The sequence below is a fragment of the Anser brachyrhynchus genome (assembly GCF_964034855.1).
Source record: "Anser brachyrhynchus genome assembly, chromosome: 7".
In the NCBI taxonomy this organism is placed as follows: domain Eukaryota; kingdom Metazoa; phylum Chordata; class Aves; order Anseriformes; family Anatidae; genus Anser; species Anser brachyrhynchus.
This window is the reverse complement of record NC_137701.1, coordinates 10018092-10041353: the sequence shown is the minus strand read 5'-3', so window position 1 is coordinate 10041353 and position 23262 is coordinate 10018092. Positions and strand designations below refer to the sequence as shown.

General features: G+C 45.0%; 1 protein-coding gene across 5 annotated transcripts in view; it reads right to left on the bottom strand.

The window, feature by feature from the left end:
- Positions 1 to 23262, bottom strand: part of VWC2L (von Willebrand factor C domain containing 2 like) — a 40489-nt gene that overhangs the window by 11714 nt on the left and 5513 nt on the right. For 2 of the 5 annotated variants that reach the window (XM_080600565.1, XM_080600564.1), the window contains exon 3: positions 9601 to 9730. In XM_080600565.1, the coding sequence (XP_080456691.1) occupies positions 9601 to 9730 (130 nt within the window). The other 3 variants (XM_080600568.1, XM_080600566.1, XM_080600567.1) reach the window with 3 other exon arrangements.

Below are 23262 nucleotides of genomic sequence, written 5' to 3'. Positions count from 1 at the left end.
CAAAAAGCCCCTGCATCTTCCTCTTCATTTGATATTTCTTTATTAAAAAATTTCTATATGCAAGATCATGCCACCCTCCCAGGTTAGAGCCAGTGCATTTTGAAAGCATTGAAATGGGGCATCTGATCATTCCAAGCTTTTTTTTTTTCCATCTTTTTTTTTTTTAATGTAGGAACAGCCAGTTTGCAATAACTGGCCTTTTTCCAAGGAACACGGCTGTGAGTCAGCAGTTTCTGACCAGCACATCCCCATCCTCTTCAAATGCTCTCGACCAGCTACGGTGAAAAAAAGTCTGAGCTTTGAAGAGTCTTGGAGAAGTCTGTGTGCACCCTCACGCAGACCACTTCTCACGATCTAGCCCTGTGCAGGACACCGGTGCTTTTATTTGTGGTACCTCACCTCCTGCTCCCTTTATGCTCAGAACTGTGAGCTTCTCTACCAGCACAAAACTGCTGCCACAACATGCTCTTAACTGGGACGAAACCATGGCTTATTCTATATGTAAACGAGATACATCACTTTACATCAGTTGTGGGACTGGAACATATCTAGGTTTTTTTTTTCCTAATCTCCTTGTTGTATTCCTTGTGGCAATTCCAGTTGCAGAAATGGGTGCAAGTGGAATATGTACATCCTAGAGTTTATCTGAAAAGAATAAACCTGGTGAGTCCCCATGCACAAGGAATACATTGTTCACGTAGCATAGGATGCATGTGATGAGGCTGTAGGGGCTCTGGGGTATCTAAGGGAAGACTTGGTTGCCTTTCCACATTCCTAGGAGATGAAATCTAACTTTTATTCGACATCTTTTGCACAAGAATAAGGTTAAATCATGTATTTGATGGGATGACATCTGGAATTTGTGCTGGTTGGTACATTGGTCATACACAGGGCAGGTTTCACTGTTTGCTCTATGGGACTGGCAGTGTTTGGTGCTTTCCGAGCTGTTTTTACTGCGGCTCAGATGTGCCAGCAGCTACGTGGTGCTGATGATCAGGGTGCCACGGTGAACTTCCCAGCCCTTGTTTTGCTGTATCAGCAGGGCCAGAGACACCGAGGAACCAAGACAGACTAACAAAACCAGCCACAGCAGAGAAGGCAACGTCCTCTCCTCTTTTCTACTGGGCTTTTATTTGCTGATGATGAAGCCTAAGCTCTTCAATCTTAGGTACTAATTCAGATCAACATTGCAGATGGGTTTTCCAAACAGAAACAGAAAAAAAAAAAAAAACACCACAACAAATTACCCCCCAGCCAGCGAAGCTCTTTGCAACCTGCCCTGTCCAGGAGATGTACTCTGCCAGAAAATCAGGGGTAGAGATGAAAAAAAATGCACCGTAAAAATATTTTCTAATCTCCCCAGACAAACTGGCTGGTGAGATTGCAAGTGTAACAGGCTAGGATGATGTGCAAATATGCAGTAATATCCAGAATGAGATTGCTGTGCTGATTTCCTTCGCAAAGGTGTGCAGGGGTAGGAGAGACAGACGTCTGGGACTGAGATGAGGAACCCTATCGAAGAAGCAGAGGGGATGGAGAAAGCTAAAAAAGGTGGGGGGAAGGAGAGGAAGCAGGAGAAGAAAACTTCTAAGTGCCTTTTTTTAATTCTAAGTTTTCTCAGACTTGCTTAGCTCTAATCTTTAATTCATATTTTCATTACAGTCTCTTTGCTCTGTAAAGTCTGCATTTTATGTAAAAGGAGCAGCTCAAACATCAATTATTTGACATAAGTCAACCCCTTGTTAAAGTCCTCTACTCTACATATATGTTGGCTCCAATAAAAGAAGCATTAAACATTCATTAAATTAGAAATACATGAAGACAGTGTCTGCCACTCTTCCCATACAGATATGCTTAATAATCCCAACCTTCGAGAGGAACAGAAGCAAACCCATCTCTAATCCTTTCAGAAAGCCTGACCATGCAAAACACCCCAGCCTCCTGCAATTTGCCTGTGAGTCACCCAGAGATATTAGCTCTTGCAGGTCAGATCCTCAGTGGGAGTAAATCCGAGCAAACCAACGCTGCTGGCATTACACCAAGTGACACGGACTCACGAATTGGCTCCAGGTTTCTCTTGCAGCAAAGTGGTTTACAGCAATGTAATTGGATAAAAATGTCGCTTTTGGTCTTTTACATTGCACGAAGAATCTGATTATGTGGGGGACAGCAACAACCACCCCTGTTTGAATTTCAGTACTGCCTGGGCTGCTTATGTTCTGCAAAAGGAACCCGGTTTCCCAACAGGAATCTAGGAACTTTTTCACCAAAAAAACCCAAGCCCACCCCCTCCTCTATAAAATGCTACTGTGACAACAGTGGATCTGGAACCACTTCTGCCATTGACTTGTGCACACAGATTTCAGCAACATTTTCCCAACGGGAAACAATCCCCAGTAAGCAAATGCTTCTTATAAGTATCTCCAAGTTTAAAGACCAACGCAGACCACACATAACATGTTTCCAACACCTCCATGAGCTGTGTCCTTTTAATGAGAGCTTCGGAGCAAGTCCCATCCAGCAAATGATTTCTCGTAATCCTCCCCAAACCTTCTCTTCAGGGTGATGGCAGACATTCATTTAAAGCTCTTCTGGGGCATGGAAACATGGTTAGGACCTCGGGTACACATTCAGGATGGTGGCTTTCAGCTCCTGCCTGGCAGAGTCTTCTCCTGCCTTTAATATGTAAATGATCCCTTTCTTGCTTCCTGGGCAAAGGAAAAGGCCACAAACACTTGGGAAGCACTTAGCTGACCTGTAAGCTCACAGATGAACATTTTGGGTCGCAATGGGCCGTCCTCTTGCCGGCTCCCCACCGCAGCACTCCGTCCACCAGGCTTTTCCTGGCAGTGTCCCAGTCACTCTCATGATACGCAGTCCCACAGCTTCTGCTTCGTGTGAGCACTGAGCTGTGCGGTGGAGTTAATCACGTTTACCGCCGGTCAGTTCATGTCTTTTTTATTCTCTAAAGGCCTTTCCACTCCCTCCCCTCTTATAGTTTCTCCTTCTTCTATGCTTTAGGAGGTGGTAAATTCAACCCAGCCCTGCTTGATTCTACCCAGCACCGGGATGGCTCATTTTGGAAGATTTATTTGTATAGCTTTCCAAAGCTTCTCACCAGTATCAGATGACTTCCAACAGCTGGGTCCACAGGGAGCAGGTCATAGTCCTGATTCAGCAGCATATTTAAGCATCCACGTGAGATTTCCAAAAGCAGCAGAAGGGTTTACAGATTCCTATGCACCTAACTCTCATCAGAAAATTCGGCATCTACCAGCCTTTAACCAGTTGGCCTGAAGTAATGGAGGTGAACAAGCTCCGCTGAAAATCTATTTCAGTGAAATAACATCTTTTTAAAGGAACAGTAGAGCAAGTACTGAAGTATTTTGTTGGGTCAGTGGTGGCTTGGCCCAAATATACAGCCTTGTTTTCAGTCTTGATCTTTTACCAGCTTTTAAATCAATCCCTTTCTTCCTCGGTTGGTAATCAAATCACTCCTTTAATTGAGCTAACACGGCACCGCAGTTTATACTCCTGCTGGTAAACACAAAGAACATTAGCTGACAAACAATCAAAAACGCATCCTTTGTAGTCTCAGGAATTTTCTTCTGTGTTCAGTCTTCCATAAGCATTGATTTTCATAGCCAGGCACGAAGCCTTGATGTACCGGGCTCTGCCATCGCAATGTTAAGGCCGCTTCTACATGTGCTGCAGAAAACAGGAGACTCCTGATTTGGGATGGTGTCCAAAATGGGAGAAGACTCCCGATCTGGGCTGGCATCTTTTCGTCAGCACAAAAGGAGTCAGCTGTGGAACAACCACCGGCCCCCATGCCCTGGGTGAACGCTGCATGACGAGGAGCAGATCCTTCCTGTGGACCCTTAGCGTGCCGTCCGAAAGGGCTGCTGGCCGTGGGGGCAACTGAGTACCCAAAAAGCTGGCTGGCTGCCATCAATTCTTCATCCACCAAGAGCAAAGGGTGATGTGGCTATGCTACGCTACTGGTTTCGGTCTCCCCGACCTACGAAGAGGGTTGTGGAGTCCAGCAAAGTCCAGCATGGGAGATACGTCTTCTTCTTGGCCGGTCACACTCAACTCGCATTTGCACAATCAATCAGCATATTGCATAGACTTTGACTGAAGGGGTTTTAAATCCTAAAATCTGGCCATTTCAGGACTTCCTGAAATAAATTAGAAGAGGAATTTTATTTAGTTTTTTTTCTTTTTTTCTAAAGGAATTTCCCCATGGCTTCAAACCACTGCTTTCCATAAAGTAAATGAATATGAAGTCTTCTCGTGTCGTCTTGCCACATTTTCTGTGTTGTCTTTATTCTGCAACAGTTGTATATAATCAAATGGCAGACAAAACATCCTCTCCCCAAAACCTTCATTTTTTTCCTCACACTTTTAATTTTTTTCCTCATCTCATTGACTTTTTTTGGGTCAATAATCATGTTAGAAGCAGATGCTTTCCAAAACAATGACCTGGAGAGTCAGTGATCCACATCTTGCAGATAAAGAACAAGCAATATTTATGCAGTAAAGCACAGGTAACTTAATAGCCAGGCACTGGATTATATGGTATTAAAATCTTGGCATATTTCAAGATATCCAATAATTTGGAACAATAAAGACCACATGGGAAAGTTCTTTCTGTCAATACTGGTTAACGACTTGCACTGTTAATCCATTACTCTAACCTATAATACAGTAAGCAATTTACATTTATATGGAGCCTTTTGTCCCCCAAAATCACAAAGGTCTTTGCAAAATTAACACTCCCGCAGCACAATACCTGGGCCCTGATTGGGTTGTCTTGCTGATTCAGAAGGAAGAGCCCTGAGCATTGACTGAACGGCAACATCTCCATTTATTTTGGTGAAGGAAACGCTGCCCCTGGCTTTGTTGGGCTGGGAAACTCCTTGGGGGATGCTCTGGGCAAAATACACCGTGGTACAGAAGGAACAGGCTGGGGCGCTGAATGCTGATTTCAAATTAACTTGAGCTGAGAAATAATGAGCAGCGAGTTTATATTCTCAGCAAATTAAGAGAGAAGCTTAGGTAAAATATGGCTTTATGCGCTTGGAAATAAATTATTATATGCATGGAAATAAATTATTATTTACTTGGTTTTGTGCTCATGCCCTCAAATATGAAGATGTTTGTATGGAATTATTAATATTTATAGCACATTATAATAAATACTCATAACAGCTTTGCCTGAATACTTGCTGTTTTCCCAAGGTAAAGTCTACTGAAGGTCAAACGGGTCTTTTACTTGTGTGTGGAGGGCAGGGCCAGACTCTTTACTTTGAAATCTGGATCAACTGTGGTAATTTAGAACTTTAATTAAAGACTCGGTGACAGATTATCTACGAGACGTCTTCCTGCTGCCCACTATTTCATCATGAATGCCTCCAGAAGCCAGTGCTAAACTGAGTAAGCACACTTGCCAGGAAGTATTTCACCACAGACATGTTAGCTTTTATCTGTCTTGTTGTGTAACAAATTCTTTTGTTGAGGGTTGGTGGCAACAAAAATTAAATTAAGAGCAAAACCAGACCCCCAAACAGAGATTTATAACGCTTCTTCTGTTCATCCCTCAAGAAAATGAAAGTGCCAAGGCAAAGTCTAATATTTTAGCAATTGCATTAATGTATGTGTAAATGGGCAAAGGCGCCTTTGAAACGTGCTGAAAAGAATTTCACACTTCAGAGAGGGGAAAGAAGTTAACAATTCTATTGTGGCTTTTATTGGAATTTTAAAATTAATTTCCCCAACACAGCTGTGCCATAAAAATCCCCCACGATGATGAAGTTTTGCTAATGTCAGGATTATTTTTGGATGCAATGCCGAGGGAGCGCTTTGCAGAATCTGGAGAGGGTGGGACCCAGGGGATGGGTCCACCTGGGCATGCCTACAGCCCTAGGTGCAGGAGGATGGGACCTCGTGGGGGATTTCTGCTCAGAAAGGCTTCGGTGGGAGCAGGGTGGATGGATGATCTTGCCCAACTGCTAGAGAGCCTGGGGGCAGGAGGGATGGCACAGCCCACGGCAGCCCCCAGCTTGACTTTAACAGTAGTAGGCAAGTTCTGGGTCCCGTGGAGGAGAGAGTTAACAGGAGCTGACACGCTTTTGTCTGGAGAAGCCACAATGACTAGAAATAACAACTCTGGGCCATGATTCTGCGGTCTGTCACTACCAGGAAACGTGAAATCCAGTGACCTTTCATCTCCACGACAGAAATGCTGCGCAGCACCTGGAGCCATCGCCCTTAAAACACGCTCTGACAACCCAAGGATGATTGGCCACGAAGGAGGAAATGTCCTCTCCTTCCCTCACCCCCAAATTTTGGCCTTCCCATGAACTCGGCTTGCTCTGCGTGCAGTGCAGGTCCCGTGCCCAGCAGAGCCAGCATTGCACGAGCCATGTGCATTTAGCAAAGCACGAGGTAACAATTCCATTTCTTTTGACACTAAGGAATAAATCTCCAAAGCCGCTTGTTCAGACTGCTCCTAAACGATGGTAGAGGGAGGGAAATTGATATTGGCTTTTTATGAATCTTCAGGTCAGGTACGTTAGAATCAACAGATTTTTGCATTAACCTCACTGCTTCACAGCACTTTTGCCCTTGGCAAGACATAATTAAGAAAGGCATGAAAATCTATCTGAATGTATCGAGAGGAAATTATTCTCCAGTTAATGGCAGCAACAGCTAAGCAAGCAGGCAAACCACGCTGCTAGCAGAGCGCAGCAAATGATGCAGGGCTGTGTTTTAAACCAAAACAAGGATTTTCCTCACCACAATTTCAAGGAGCAGCTTTTGAAACGAGGATTTGTAGTACATGTTGTTCTGGGGACTAACTTTTTTTCCCCCCAACAGCTGTAGCCCTTGAGCTCTTCTCTCTGCCGATCTAAAAGGATGACCACAGGGACTGAGACTAAGCTAAAATCTTTTCATCACACCGAGACGTGGCACTGTAATGTCTTCACTGCTTTGGTAGAAAGAAAAAGCTACTGGATGGAAGGAAAAAAAAAGAAAAAAAAAACAAATTACAAAAAAGAGGGATTTCGGTCATTTAAGTGGGACTGTCAGCTTGTGTTACCTTCATGCATTTGTGAAACTGAACTTTAATTGACTGGCTGCGGTGGAGAGCTGAGAGATAAAATCATGGTCTCAAGATGAGCAGACAGCTTAAAATGTTGTGATCCTCATTCATTAGGATGTGTCAGAGGGGTTGGGAGGGGAAGAGGCACAGCAATGTCTGTTATTCTTTCACATGAAGTTACCAAAATATTAGAGGGAAGCAAAGGCTGGCTCCACTCTCGAAGCTACATCCAAGAAGAATAAAAAAAATTTGCTCATCTGGTTCCCTGTGACAACCAAGACTATCTTGGCGCCTACTTATTTCTATCACTTTGCATATTATCTCATTCTATTTGTGAAGGATATAGTCAAAATTACAAGCATTAGCCAAATATCAGCCAGTCAGCACGGACTGCAGCAGGAGGAGCTGAAAGCCCTCTGGGGGGTCCTGGCATCTCGTCCCCACGGCCAGGCTGGGACATAAAGAGGGGCTCCCCTACAGAAAACCCCCATGCAGATATCCTCAAGGGATGACCACGCCACCACGCCTCCTCTCCCCTTCATCCACTGCCGACTCAGAGCAGCAAGAACTGGTCCCCAGAGACCCCTGAGGTATGCAGACTGCTCTTAACAGGATGTTAAGAAGTATTTCCTTGCCTAAACCAGGTTTCAGAGAACTTTATAGCTCTGTCTCCAACAGATGAGTAGAGCAATTTGGCAAACCCATGGACGAAGCCTCCTGGCATCTAGCTGAGGGCCTCCATCACTACACCATGCCCTGAGCCCCTTCTGCAGGTATTTGATTTTTTTCTTTCCTCCTGTCCTCACTCCCATCAGTAGGAGCTGCTCCTTTCCCTGTCCTCCTGGCTCTGTTTTTGGAAGAATGGTGCTGCCCACTCCCGGTCACTGGGATGCTGGGGACTAGAGCCACTGGCCCCCGAAGTCCACCAGACATGGGGGAGTCTAGTTACTGGGGGAAATGGTCATGGTGGTGAGGGGTTGGTGGGGAAATCCAGCAGCTCCTGGACCTCTGTGAAGCCACCTTTGAGTCTGCAGTCCTGGGAAGCCCGAGCAATGTTCACAGCTTGGATTTGTGCGATGTGAACCAGGTGGGGAGGAACTGGCAAGGGAGGGGGATTCAGTACAGTGCCCTGTAAGCAATGGGAACACAAAGTCCAAAACCACACCAACAGTGTTTATTTGGGTGCAAATGAGACCGAGCTATGGTGACAGACACCAGGATGGCCAATCCAGCCTCTCCTGATCAGCAGGGTGCCTCATGACACCCTTTTCTGTGTGCTCTTGTTGAATGCGATGGGAAACTTTGCACCCAACCACAGTGGGCCACATGCAGAAATGGTTAAAACACCCTTTTCTCTGAAATTCACTTGCAACAAACTAATGAAATTTCCTATGGACATTTTTCTGCTTTCCAACAGACACATAAAATTCAAGATGGTATCTTTTAAAATATTTTTGAGCATCGTTTAATATAGACTTCTGGATTTCAATACCATTGGCATAATTTCCCAGACTGCTCAGAATTGTTCCAATTCCTTTAGTAAAAATGTTTTGGATTTCCAATAGTTTCCTTTTCCTCTGTCTTAAAGAGCAGAAAATGTGTTGAAAATGTTATTTCTCTGAAAACATTTTCATTTGTGACCCAAAAGCAACCATTACTCTTTTATCCAGCAGTGGTGATGCATGTAAGAGGAAATACACATGGACAGCAAAGTCTAAACGCGCGTAGATGAGTCGAAGCAGCCACTTCTCATGTTAAGAAAGCCATGAAGAGGTTTATGTGAAGCCAGCCCCTCTCTTAATCTGTCTTCATATCTACATTAGGAGAAAGGTGTTTTTCCAGCGATGTATGTGTGTAGGGGCTGCGATACGAGACCTGGGAGACCTTCTTGGAAACATTTATTTTCCAAAGAGGTACCTTCAGTCATCCCAAAGCCCTTCTTGGAAGTCTTGCTGAATCCTACTCCAGTTCATGAAATTGCAGCAGAACAACGGGGGCCAATGCTACATACAGAGATTCCAGCACACAACTTTCAACGTTATGGGCTTGGCCAGTATCTTAGCAGTCCCAGTGGGAGTTTGGCCATTGATTTCAATGAGTTTTCCCCTGGCCTTTGGTAATAATCATTGGTTTCTTAATTTAGGGACAAAGACTCTGCTCTTTCCTTATATACTTGATTTCGTTTGGGACTATGAGAAAAACACAAAGACATGAAATGACCATCACCGATATCAGGACTTAATCCTATAAAGCCTTACTTAAGTCAGCAATCCCAAAACCTGCAATGAGATGACACAGGCCAGGAAGGGGAGCCTACATTTTTGTAGCTGTCATCTCATAATCGAAGCCCATACACACGGAGGAGTAACAGCCCCAACCAACGCCAGTCTGTGCCAATGGAAGCGAATATCCTGGCAATACATCGGTAATGACATTTTAAGAAAATGTTTCCTTCATATCTCTTTGTTAAAGCCAATACAGTACTTTCTTACCATTTTTGCAGACCGGACAACACTGCTCTGGTTCATAGACTGGGTTGACACACTCGGGAACTGCGCAGTCTGCTACAACACAGTGAACTTCATTGCTGGGCTCGCAGCGACACCATTCGCATGGCGAGGGCTAGGAACAAATCTAAAATTAGCCCGTTTCCTCCTGCAGCTCACAAGTTTGCAACATTTCTAGCTTGCCATAAGATAAACACATCAGCGTTTAATACTTCTTGACTGCATTCATTCATCATGGGTAAAAACAAATTAACCTATAGGACAAAACATCAACATCTGAAATAGGCAACCAGAACATTAGAAAAACCAGCAAGCATGGTATTTGTTTTCTCAGAGAGCATGTATCTTTTGCCAGGCTTTAGGTCTCGTCAGTAAGAAGACCGAGCTGAAGGGACCAGGTCTAAAAGAGGTTTGATGGAGCGACCCACCTGCTTGTCTGAAACCGCATACCTCCCTAATATAACCATCGGATCTGGCCCCAGCCCCACTCCTGCCTGTTTTAATGAGGTTTGTGAGAAAGTGCCTCATGCTGTGAGTAATTAAGAGCCTGAATAACTCTGCTGAAGTCAGGGAGTCTTGGATTAAAGCACCCAGCTTAATGGTTTCATTTCAGCTCCATCAATTCAAAGAGGAATCTATCTACCTCCAAATGTACAAATGGTAGAGAGTTGTTGCTGCCTCACTCTAGAAGAAGCTGTGAAAATCTGTTGAAAAATAGAAAGGTCAGTGTTTAGGGTTCCCCATATCCTTATGCATTTGCAAGCGTGTTGAAAGAATGGCAACAGAGCTAAGAAAGGACAACGAGAAGGGAACGTGAAAGGAAAATAACTTCCTTTCAGTACCTGTGGGCTCAATACCTAGGCTCCCAATTCCTCAGCTATGGGAGCTCCATCACTAACGCTTGAATGAGTAAATGTGGATATTGGAACAAATGCTGCTTTCTGTTGCATCAGTGGGAATTTGCAGCGATGGGAGTTCCTCCGTGTTCAAAACAAACAAGCAAGATGCAAACAAAAGGCGGCATCATCCCTGGGTATTTCAAACCTCAGTGATGTGTCACTCATTTCTCCAAGACAGACACAACCCCACGAGCCCAGGTTCTGGCAGGTAAAAAGCTTTTCAGTTCACCTCTAAGAAGCTCCATATGTCTTGAGTCAAATAATTTATTCCCAAGAAATTCATTTCTACCTTAAAACGCACTAATTAAAGCTTCCCTTGCTTTGTCTCAGCATCTGCAGTCTATAATTCCTATCACCTCTCATTTGCTCACAGCTTTGGCAATTTAGATAAAATCAGCACTCCTTGAGCAAGGGAAGAAGTCTGTGGAGGTGGAATTCCTCTCTCTAATTATCTTTCCTCATTCAATCCTGCTTTGATTTCTGTCTGAAGCACCAGGAATCTAAATTCATTTGACTGACATTTCTTATTCGAGGCTATTTAATACGAAGAAACAATGCAGAAGGAAATAGACAGAACTATTTGCTGAGGGATCAATAAGAAAATTGCTGCTTTGTTTTTACTCATTTTAATCGCTAATTATATGGAGCAGTAGAACGAGATCTTAGGATTTGTGGAGGCTTTCACTGACGTATCCTTCAGCTCTTGCCCCGTCTCCACTACTCCAGTAGCTGCAATCCTAAGAAGCAGTGCGACGTGCTGCCGGGGCTGCCGCCCCATATACTGCTTGAAGGTGATCAGCAGATGTAGAAGATGCCCCTGAACGAATGTGCAGCTGAGTAAATGAGACATGACACACACATCTTTTGCTATTGTGTTGCTGGTATAACTTGAAAATGACATTGTAATAAACCGCGATGTTGCTTGACACCCAAAGCAGCTTTTCAGGAGGGAAAAACTGCACACCATTATTAAAATAGAAGTAGGCCTCAGCAGTACGAGGAGCACGCAGCCAGCAAATGAAAAGGCTGCAGTGGCATGAACTACAGAACTTTTCTCAGCCACCTCTTCTTCTCCATCCTATCAAGTTCAAACTGCTGGGACTTGCCTCCAGGACTTTCCTTCCTCAGTCTGACCATTTTGCTCATGTGCCAGTGCCCCTTTGCTGTGGCTCTCACCCAGCTCCACACCTCCGCGGGCAACTCAGCCCTTCCTACCCACTGATTTTATGAATGCCTCAGCACTTTCTCCCACCAGCTCTGTTTTGGGATCTTATTTCCAGACCCCTTGCAGAAAGCATTTTGCCCCAGGTGCACTGATTAATCCGATTTATGTGCCATTTCCCCTGGAGCTCCACTTTCCATGGAACGACCGTGGGATGCAGGCCCTGTATTTATCTCCATAGGCAGCAGGGAGACCAAGCAGAGAACTGACAAACTGGGAACCAGTGAAGGAACTGGGAACCAGGGAAAGATACCCCAAAGTTTTGTTTCCCGATCCTTTCATCTACTTCGTTTGCTCTTATTTTTCTCCAGACCACGGCAATTACTCTTTTGGTTTTCAAGGGACCCACTAGGCAGCTCTGCCAATATTCACAAGTTCCAGAATCTGGATTTCAACTTTTATCCCCCACGGAGCAGGGATGCTTTCCACCACCAGTTAACAACAGTCCCTGAAAAGAAACTCCCATCCTTACTGAGAGACAAAGTTGAGAAAATACGGAAGGTTTCTGAAGTATGAAGGAGAAAGGACACAAATCAGAGGCTCTGCCATTCCCACATGGACAGAGAAAACACTTTATTCGTGTTCCTTAAGCTGATATTCTGCAAAAAAAAAGGCTAAGATTAAAGGATCATAAAAGGCTTGGGCCAGAAGGTGATTTACACACTCCACCTGTCCATGGCAGAATAATCTCTTAGAAGACTCTCTAGGGAGAGATTTGTTAGGAAGGATTTCAGGACATTGAGAGATATTGGTGCAGAAACTTTCTTCTCACCATTGCCTGACATGAAAGGAAGTTCACAGTGCCCAGTCGGACACAGATACACACCCACACGCCAGCTGCACCCCCTACACCCTTACTTTTCAAGGTGTGTTTTGGGCAACAGACCTATCATTAAACCAGAGGAGCAAACCTTTTGTCGAAGGTAGCAGTACGTTTCCCATTACTTGGGGAAACCAGTGCAAGGCACCCGAAACCCTTCTCACCCAATTTTCACTGATGACCCTCAGGAGAACTGGCGAGGAAATTCCTTCTTCGATGTCATTGTCTGTGCAGGGGCTGAGACAAGCCAAGTTGGGAAGAAGACGTGACTGATACCTGACCTTTTGTGAGCAGAGGAAGTGGGAATCAGCACCCAAACGACCTTCTCAGTCTCAGCAGTGGCTCTGCTTCACCTCTCCTCCTACCAGTCACTTCAAGAGAGCACAAAAGCACAAATAAGGATGCAGACCCTGGACACCCTTGCTTACAAGCCTCACCTAAGCTCACAGCCCAACTGGAAAGCCTTGGTCTCAGGTGTTGTCAAACGGGAAACATCTGCAGTCAGTGAAGTTCATTAACAAAGGAAGAAGGAAGGAAAATTAAAACAGAGAATAGAGAGTACACATGGCTAATAAAGATTTTATGTGCCTGAGCACATAATGATAAACTTGATAGATGACATAAACAAACAAACAAACAAAAAAGGCAGCAAAGGAAACACAATGAGAAGCAGGATACACTGTGAGCAGGGGAAATCAGGAGGCCAAACCAGCTGTGGATACCGTATCTCCTAATCTTTACTCTTACTCCCATACACACACCAGCTCTGCACCATTTTCACCCTCTCTTTGGGAGCAAATGCCAGCACATGTAGGAATTAGACTTGCTAATGTCATCCAGCCAGTTCTCACGGTGAATGGGGGTTGCCTTTCTTACAGGGCTGGGACCACAGCTCCTTCCTTAGACCCTAGGATTCATAACCTCCAGAAATTTCATACCTCTGAGAGCTCTATGGTTGAGGGCTCAAATCATCCAAAAAGCCTGGTGGACAGAGAGACAGATCATACAATCAAACAATTCTTCAGGAAAATAGCCTAAAACGCAATCCCTCCCAAACTTGAGGGAGAGGTGGAGAAAAGAAAATGGAAATATGAATTCAAATCTCAGTGTCTAAATCTACACTTCTATGCTTTTCTCCAGCTGAAGAGATCTCAATCAAACCTTTTCTAAACCAAGGCAGCTGGTACAGTCACACAAATAACCGATCACACAGAACTTCGAGCTTTTAGATAAGATCTTGCAACAAGCTTCTGCAGGCCTAAGCTTTACTGCATCTGAGACATCTCAGCTAGCCCCTGAAATCTGGTTGTCCCAAATGCTTGCTGAACTTCACCCGTATTTCACTCTTAGCTCGTGCCTTGTCTACAACTACAGCATCCTAAGCCACCTCTCTGCTGCCCCAAACATGTGAAAGATTTTTCTGTAACACGTAGATTGCCCTGCAAAAGCTTATTACTGACTAGTAATAATTCTCCCTAAGTGGATGGAGTAAATTTATATGTAAGAAATATTATACTGCAGCCCTGCTCCCTGGCTCCAGTAAGGATTTCTGTCTCTGTGGGCTTGTCAGTCACTCTTTGCTGCTTCTACATAAACACCTCTAGGGGTGCAGAGGGAGTGATTTGTCTAAGACAAGTGAAAAACTTTTCAGCAGACATCCGATTGATACTTTTTTTTTTTTTACCTGTTTGCTCTGCCAATCATAGGTGATTTTCCTTTTTTTCTTTGCTCTGCTCGCAGCCACCAGGCTAAGCATCCTGCTGCCCTTCCTCAGGTCCCCGTGCATGCTCATTTCAGTCCCGTTTGAGGGCTCTCACGTATCTTAGAAGAGCTCTCAGGCCAAGTTTTAAGGCTGCAGACTCCTGCCACCAGCTGTGATTAATCCAGCTGGCTTCACTCAGGTTTGGGTGAAGCTCCTGATTTCTTCCAGGCACGCTTAGCACAGCCACTTCCTTCACTTTGGAGCCCTCCTCACCCTTTCAGAACAAGACATCCAATTGCATGGTACTTGCCCCATAGCTGTGTTTTCAGCCTGGTGGAAGAAGGTTTACACCTTTGCTGGAGCCAGTGTGCAGGCTGCTCAAAGCTACTGCAAACTCTTGCAATTAACTTCCAGTCATCTCTTCTGAGACTTATTCACTTAGTAGGATTTATTGGGCTGCTCTCTTCCCCCTTCTTCCTACACAAACTGGCCAAGCTTGAAGAGGATATTAGTACAAGAATGTCCCATGATCCCAGACTCAAGACTTCATCTTATTGACCAGGTCCCAAGAAGTGGCCATGAAAGGACTGTGTCTTTGTACTGTCTGACTATTGCACGACAGCCCTTTATCGATTACATGCAGCTACCAGCAAACAACTACAGAGCATTATGAACTCGACACCTATTATATCACAAATACTTGACATTTCTTTTGAGGAAGGAAACAGAAAGGCTCCATGGCAGCGTTTACAGCCACCTAATCATGTTACAATAGACACGTACTGATCATTGCCCCGGGGCTGCTCGAGTTAGAAGAAGACAATCTAAGTATTTCCAGTGAACTGAACAGACCTGCTATTGGGTCCTGCAATGCTTTTCACAGTCAAATTGGTATATTTATAAAACAGGCAGAATGACTGGAGAAATCTGTTTGGTTGACTGGAATCTGAAGTGGCATAAAACAAACAGATAAATTATCCCAGTGGACTTTCTTTCTGAGCCCCATGGAAACTCAAGGATCCATCAACCTAGAGCAAATGCAAAGAAGATACCGGGACTCTGGGTATCACTGGAAACCTCCATCAAGCATGTTAGCTCACCGAGAAGGAAATGGTACGTATGTGCCTTTTCTAGGTTATATTGCAAAAGGTAAAAATGCACGGGAAGGAAACCTGAAGACCACCATCACTGCCCATTTCTCCATCTTTTGGGTTTCGAGAAAGTTTGTGCCAGTGCTCACAGGGATAATTGCCTTCAGCCTCTCTCCTTCGACAGACTCGACTGATGGCATCCTGCTCTATGCAGATAAAACAGCAGGAAAAGCAGAGCAATGCAAAGTGAAGTCTGTCAAATTGGGCACTTACATCTTAAGAGGAGCTGTAACTTTTAATGACACAAAGGACAATGGCAATTCTGACGGAGATGATTTCTGTAGCTACAGTTTCAGGTGGTGAATTTATTGGCAGGAAGCAAGAGAACGAAGAAAGTTAAAAAGAACTTGATGAATAAAATCAGAGGAAAAAACAGTTTCCACATTACAGCTGAGGTGGGAAGTCATAAACCAGGGGAGATGAATAAAGAGAAACTGGGATAGCATTCATCGAAGATACTCCTGGAGTTGAAATTAGAATCATTTTCATTGTTATTGAAATTGCCTGTGATCTCAGGCAGATTAGCAGGAGATTGCAGGGAAGTTCAGAGGATACTTACAAGCGAGAAATTTTGCAGATGCCAAACTGCAGAGAACAGGCTGCGTAGCGAGTCCCACCTGAAGGCGAGATGGAAATTTCTGTTCTGGACTGCTCAATTTGTCTTTACTATGAGCAGCACATAAATAACTGTCTAGATTGTGTTAAAAGTTTGGTAAAAGGCTTTGTATTTGTGTGCATGCACTAATAGAGTAACTGGCATGGGGCAAAAATCACCATAATTTTTGTCACTTAAAAAAAAATCATCCATCCAGCTATCGGAGACACAGCATCAATTACACTCTGGCAACTGCAATGACTTGGACTTTCCATTGGTGGAAAGTTGCTCAAATAAACAATCCGGTGAATGATTATAGCTAAGCACAGTGACGGAAAACACCATCAGGTTGCAAATTACTCCGCAACAGGAAAAAAGTACTAAGTCATTAGATAATTTATTTGCAGTGAAAAAGTGGAGCTGTATCCGGCTTATATGGAGAACCAGCAATACAAATGAGCTGTGCCATCCAAAATTTGAAAAATGCTTGCACCATACTGCAGATGGGCTGAAACAAGGAGCTGGATCCCAAGGAGCAGCAGAGCTGATGCCGAGAGGAGACCCTGATTTCCTAAGGGACCACCGGCACGCAGACACACAACCATTGCCAGTGCAAGACAGAAATGCCACGACAAAACTCTCACTCATGGGAAGGACAAGACAAATACGTTACAGAAAACATTTTCTATAGGTGGTAACTCCACTCCATACTCAATGCAGTCACACCACGGCGAGGTTGAAGATGACTCGCCTTATTTTCTTCTTTTTTTTCTATAGGTGCTGCAGCTCTTCAACCAAAGCTCACTATTGGTTATCCCTAACTGGTAGCTGTCTACTCACAGCTACAGGAGTCTCTCCAGGCTTTGATACTGGAAATGGAAAAGCATCAAGATGCTGTAACCCCCACCCGAGTCATGTGTATTTCTCCCCCGCATAACCCCAGAGCACGCCTGTCCATAGCTGACACAACATTATCCTTGCCATCCTTTTGTGAAACTGCCTGGGGAGCTACTCCAGATCCGTCAGCCAGACAAGGCAGAGAAGCACAGAAGATGTGTCCAACTGTGGGCATCCTGGGCCCACATCAGATGATTCAGGATTGTGATGGCATTAGGAGCTCTGGATGCATACATGTGCTACGTGCCACGCAAACTGATGCGTTTATAAGGCTCCTGGAACCAGGTCTGGGTCTGAAAGAGTCACTTCTCCACTAGCTGACAAGACAGAGACAACCCTGAGCCGCGCCCTGGCCCCTTTTCCATGGGTGCTCCGTATCTGCAGTCCCGTGATTGCTTTTCTCCCCTGAGAGCAGCAGTGGAGCTTTCCATAACAACATGACTCTGCACTTCTGTACGAACGCTCCCTTTGTTTTGATATATGTCTCATTTTGTTCCTGACAATAGTTGTACCTCGTGTACCCTGGGGCCAAGGGAACCGAGGTCTGTATTACTTTGGTGATAATTTTTATGGCTCTATTACAATAGTTTTTTGGTTCAGACATGCCCAGTGCACAGGGACCAGGACTCCTTTCAAAAGGTTACAGCTATGACAGATGGGCCTGCAGCTCAAACGGGGGATGCACAGCCCCATTCGGACATGGGCAAAATGTCTGCATGTGCTTCACATTTGTTAAGCTCCTTTTAATATCAGGAGGGAAACCGAGCCCAGCTGGCAGCTTTCTGCTCTCTGTTCCCTTCCTGTCTGCTCTTGCCGCTGCCAATGCCGCCACGTCAAGGAGAAAGCCTCCTGGGGCAAGGGGAAGGGACCCAAGGACCTGTTCAGAAAGCTGATCCCTTTCACCTGAGTTTTCCCTACACTTGACTCTGCTGTTTCCTTCTTCATTCATGCCAAAAGATGGAAGAAGTTGGTCAGATCAGCTCTGTATGCTGATAAAATGCTGAATTTGTATCAGGGACGGATGTATGACATAACCAGACATCACTGGGGAGGAAAACTGCATCTTGGTCCCTTTCCTCTTTCCCTCACAACATACCCAGATCACGGCTGGGTATCACTCAGGCAGCTGGAAAAAATCACCCTGGCTGGGTCAGGGCAGTCAAGGGAAGGCGGAAGGCTTCCTGGGAGCTCCCCTGGGCAAATCCTTATCTGAAGTCAGCATCAAGCAAACTCCACTGAAGAGGATCTGGCTGGGACCAAACTTTACACCAGTGTAACATCCCAAAGGGCCACCTAAGATCCACGGAGCTGCAGCAGCTCATAGCAGCAGAGGACCTGCCCCCAGAATAAAGCAGCTCTTTACTTTTAGAGGACATTTTCCAAATTGTCCCATCAGCACTTTGCATGTAGGATGTTTACCATGGGGAAAGCAGCTCCCCTGAACCCGATGCACATGTATGCACAGCAGGGAAGGCTGATGTCCCGGGCTGCCCTCAATGAACAGGCCTGAAATCCCCCTTAACCCTGTGCTGGTGGCTGGAAACCTGGAAACATCTCACTGCCCTGGCAAAGGAGAGCTGGAATCAGTTCCTCGCTCAGGTCAGGAAGCCACAGGGCAAGGGGGATGTCTTCTTCTGCCACACATCACTGGCAACGGGAGCACAGGGATTCAGTGTGCAAGTTGGCTCCAGTGGTGAGCAACACTTTGGGGGAGAAGCAGAAGTTTTCATTCCTATTGCCATTGCTTAAACCATCAGCAGAAAAGGCAGCAGCCTCCGGGAGGTGTCTGGCCCACAGGGGATGTTATCACATTTAGTGCTGAGCACCAGGAGGGAAGGATGTGAAATGAAAATGGGTTTTATTCCCCAGTCAGGGTTTGAATAAGTTGTTTGTGATGAGAGGCTACACGGAGTTAACCCCCTGTCAAGAAGGTTTTCCTGCCCAGGATGACCACAGGCAACCAGACTGGGACGTGTCCTCCTTTGAGTAGCTGTTTCAAATCCTGATACTCTTCCAAGCAAGCTGAGTTTCTCATCATTCCCCCCAAGAATCTTCTCTCAACTGCACCACAGAACAAAGAGTAAGGAAGCCTAATGGCACGTGTATTTTTATTTTGCAACTAGATTGAGCATTGTCATTAGCTGACTTATCTAATTATAGTTTAAAAAACAATATCTAGGATAATTATCTAATTGAGAATTATTTCTAATGAATGCAACTCTGCATAAAGCACATTCTAGTAGCAACAAACACACACCTGCGCTTCCCCTTGCTCTGGTAGGGAATGGTTGCAGAAAAACGTCTCGCCCATCACTTGGCAACGTTTCTGCGGGCTACATCCTTACTCACAGGATGATGACCAGAGGACCTCATGCTCACCACCTCTAAAGAAACATCTTGGATTACATGGAGGGACATAGCTTGAGCAAGCCAAGGGACAAATGTGTCTCTCCTTTGCCTCCCTGAGCATATCTGGAAGCTATAATGTTGGTTTTACCTTCTCTGGGCATGCAGCTAGATATCCTCTCTCTCAGTAGCCCCAGCTCTCTGGACATGCCCCAGTTCTGGATGCAAGCAGCACTGACAGGCCGTTTCCTGGAGCAAAACTCTGAAAGCACAGCCACAGCATTGGCGGTACAAATGTTGGGCATGTGTTCATTCCTGGGTCATATTTACTGGAAAAATCCCAATCCCTTGGGTTTGCATGTACAGGCCAAATTCTGCATGGCCCCGAGGAATGATAGACTGTGATTAAAACAATTCCTGGTGATTCTGAATCGTGCTCATGCTTGAGCTTTGGGTCTCATCCATTTCAAAGGGGAGCTTCTGAGAGAACATGCTTGTAGCGCACCCAGTGCCAGCGAGCTGTGAGCTTTTGGGTTCTCCATATGTCCCTGCAAGCTGGGGAAAACAACAGCATGGCTTTTTTGTAGCCAAATTCTCAATACAGCCCATTGTCTTTTACCTATTATAATAACATACTTGTGCATAATGTAATATATATGTTATAGAATCAGTAGCTAAGCACATAATACGATTTAAAAAATAGCTATCACTACAGATCGATATATGACATGCCTATCTATTTTAGCATGTTTTCTTGGTACGAATTACGACAGAAATACAGTAAGTTAGTAATTTCAGATTCCTTTGCGTAGACATTGTCACTGTAATTTTGCCAGGAGGGAGATAATAAATCATACTTTTCCATCTGACTGATGTTCTGTTTCCCCTGTCTGATTTCAATGGCTGTGTGCTATCTTGTGAGCTGGCATTGTTCATGGTTCCTTTTATTAAAGCGCAGGCACGTTATTGAAATTTCTTTTGTATTATGATTTTCTAGCCGTATGTGAAATTGCAGAACACACAAGAAGGGAAAAAAAATGCCCCATTTGTTTGAGTCATAATAGGAAAAAGAAACAAACTGCTGTACACATCTTGGAGAGGAAAAAGCTAATATTAAAATATGGGCCCCATGCTAGCTTGGGTTCGTAATCAGTGTCTTGTAATTTATGAGTGAAGTTCTAAAAACTACTAGTGATTTGGATCACTGGTTATGTGCTACCACAAGGTTTTACTAATGCTTGTTCTTGCAGTTATTAGCCTGCGACTATCTGAGCATTTGCTAAGATGCACCAGGAAAATGAACACATAGCAGAGAGGAGAAAGCTCAGGAAGAAACTCTTTTTTTTTTTTTTTTTTTGGTGGCCGAATGAAGCTTCTCGTATGGAAGGAGTTGTGCCTCCGCTACGAAGTGCAGAAGCCACCCTGCAATTCACCTGGGAAGGGCTCCAGGGTGGGTGCAGCGATCACGTCTTATGACACATGTGGCTAAAATTCCCCTTTACCACCCACCCTGAGCACCTTGTGGCTGCTGTGGCATGAGGACAGACATCCCCAAAGCATCCCAGGCACTTCTTGCCCTTACCTGCCCTTGCACTTGAGGGCTGCAGCTGCCTCCTGCTGCTCACCTAGCAGCACTGTCCCATCAGAAATGCCCTGGGAGCATCCCAGTGGCTTCATTCCTGTTTGACAAGGCTGCACTCCCTGGCGGCGTAAGCAGTGGTCAGGGCACGGCTGTGGTTTGTACCACTTAATTTCTACTTCTGGCACGGTTGCTGGGTGGGGAATCGCTTTTTGTCTTCACCGCCTCCTTTCATCCAGCAGCAGAATGGCCACGCTGCATTTCAGGGGCTGAGCGATGCTGGGAGAGCAGCTGAAGGAGCTCGTGCCTCTGCTAACACCTTTTGATGAAGGGTATTATTTTGTTAAGTTATATTAAGATAATTGCATTAATAAAACATTTTTTTAAAGAGCATTAACCAAGGAGAAGGAGGTGCTGCTATTCCGAAGTACAGGTTTCCATAATGAGCTGAGAATTAGTATATGATAATGCTATGCTTATACAGTCCCTCATTTATTTTGGATCCTGATTATACCCCAAAGATCCCTGCTAGAGCTGTGATCCCTACTGTGCAAAGTGCTGTTCAAGAAGACATAAAGTCAGTGAGATACAGGAGCCCTGGCTGAAGGATTACAGGTGATACGCAGACAAAGATACAGTGGAAGGAAACAACATGACAGAAAAATACAGGAGAACTCCAGGTGTGAAACCCTGTCTCTTTTCAAGTCAGTGGCGAGTTTGCCCTAGGATGAAGCTAAATATTGCCAGGAAGGCAAAGCTGTAATGCCAAGACCTATCCCTTTCCCTCCCAAGGATAACTCACCCAAAGCCCTGCCAGGCAAACGGAGATATTTTAATGTCTGTGGCCACAAATCTTCTGCTGTTGACTTTGAGAACCATGACACCATGCTACAGAAAATCATGTCACGGGGAGCTGCTGTCCTGCAAGGACAGGGAGCAGCTCCCAGCTGCTTGGTCTGAAATGAAGAGAACCTTTCAAGACATCAGCTTGATGATCTCTCGTGAACTCACGTTTTGACACGTATTCCTGTAGGTCCGTAGAGGTTAGTCTGGACATGCCTATATTCAGTGATGAGAGACCAGGAACTTCAGAGGTGATTATGGACAGACCAAACGGACAAGCTAAACATTTACAAAAGGCTCCCAACTGTGGCTACGAATATACCATAACCCCCGCCATAAATTGTATTTATTAACCCGGGTAGGCACGTGCTTTTCTGCCTGTAAGTTATGCAGCAGTGTAAAAACTAATCAGCACTTAGGAAAACTGTTGTCTCACTGACATTTGCACGATTTCTCCATCAGCTGCCAATGAACATTCATCACACTGGCGGTACGCTGTCTCCTTTACTTTACATAAGCTGCTGTCTGGGAACATTCATTTAACACACAACCATGTGCGCTCCCAATAACCAAGACCGCTCTCTGATTTATTTGCTTATTTTCTCTCCCCGGGAAGAAAGGGGAGGGTTGGCAACCTCTCCGAAAGATCTCTGCTTTACAGGCGAGTGCGGAGCGCTTGGGACTTGGACCTTAACCTCCAGCACAGAAATCAAAACAGAAGCAAGCTGCTAAGTGACCCTGAGAGTCCCCACCAGATCTCTCTGGGGAAAGCAGCCGGACCGCCTGAGCCTTGCAGCATCCCTCACGCTGACCCCAAAGCCGCCCATCACCCCGTGTTCGCTCTGAGAGGGACTGGAGGAGACCCAGGAGGCCAGATTTGAGGCCAGCAAGGAGAGAAGTGGAAAATGAGGTTGGGAAAGAGACGGATGGAGCCCTCTAAAAGCAAACAGCCCTCCCCTTTGGCTGCAGCCTCAGCAGAAGTCACGGATAAGTCTCAGGCAAACCGAGGGGATGAGGCAGGCTCCATATGGGCAGCTGGAGCCCAAAGCCCTCAGAGATCTCCTAGGACCCATCACAGAGCTGTGGAGATCCTACACGGGGTTACTAAGCCATCTGTAAGGGACACAAGGTTTTACAAAGCACACAGAAAGACTCCTAACAGCTTTAGATTTACAACTGAAGTTCAGTTCAGCATTTCATTCGTACGTGTTAATGATTTAGGGGCACAAGCATAAACATTTGGACAGCTGTCGGAGCTAGATGGCTTGTTGTCATGTTTATTTTTTGTGCTTATGATTGCTATGAGTCAAAAAGATTAGAGGTCCAAAATCAGCCCACTAGAAGGAAGCTAAATATTCAGGAAATAGGTCTTTAGAGCTACCCTTTTACCAAGAGGTAGTCACAGTTATGGTCAGTGGTAAGAAAATAAAAGGATTAAATTGCATTTGGATTTCTCATCCCAACCCTAAACAGAAACCTAAAAACAAGATGGCAAAATTCTCCCAAATGGAAACCTCTCAAAAATTTTGATTTCCCAAAGAAAACACAATCCTAATTTGTGCAAAGATCAGGCAGCTGAAATTTCCATATGAT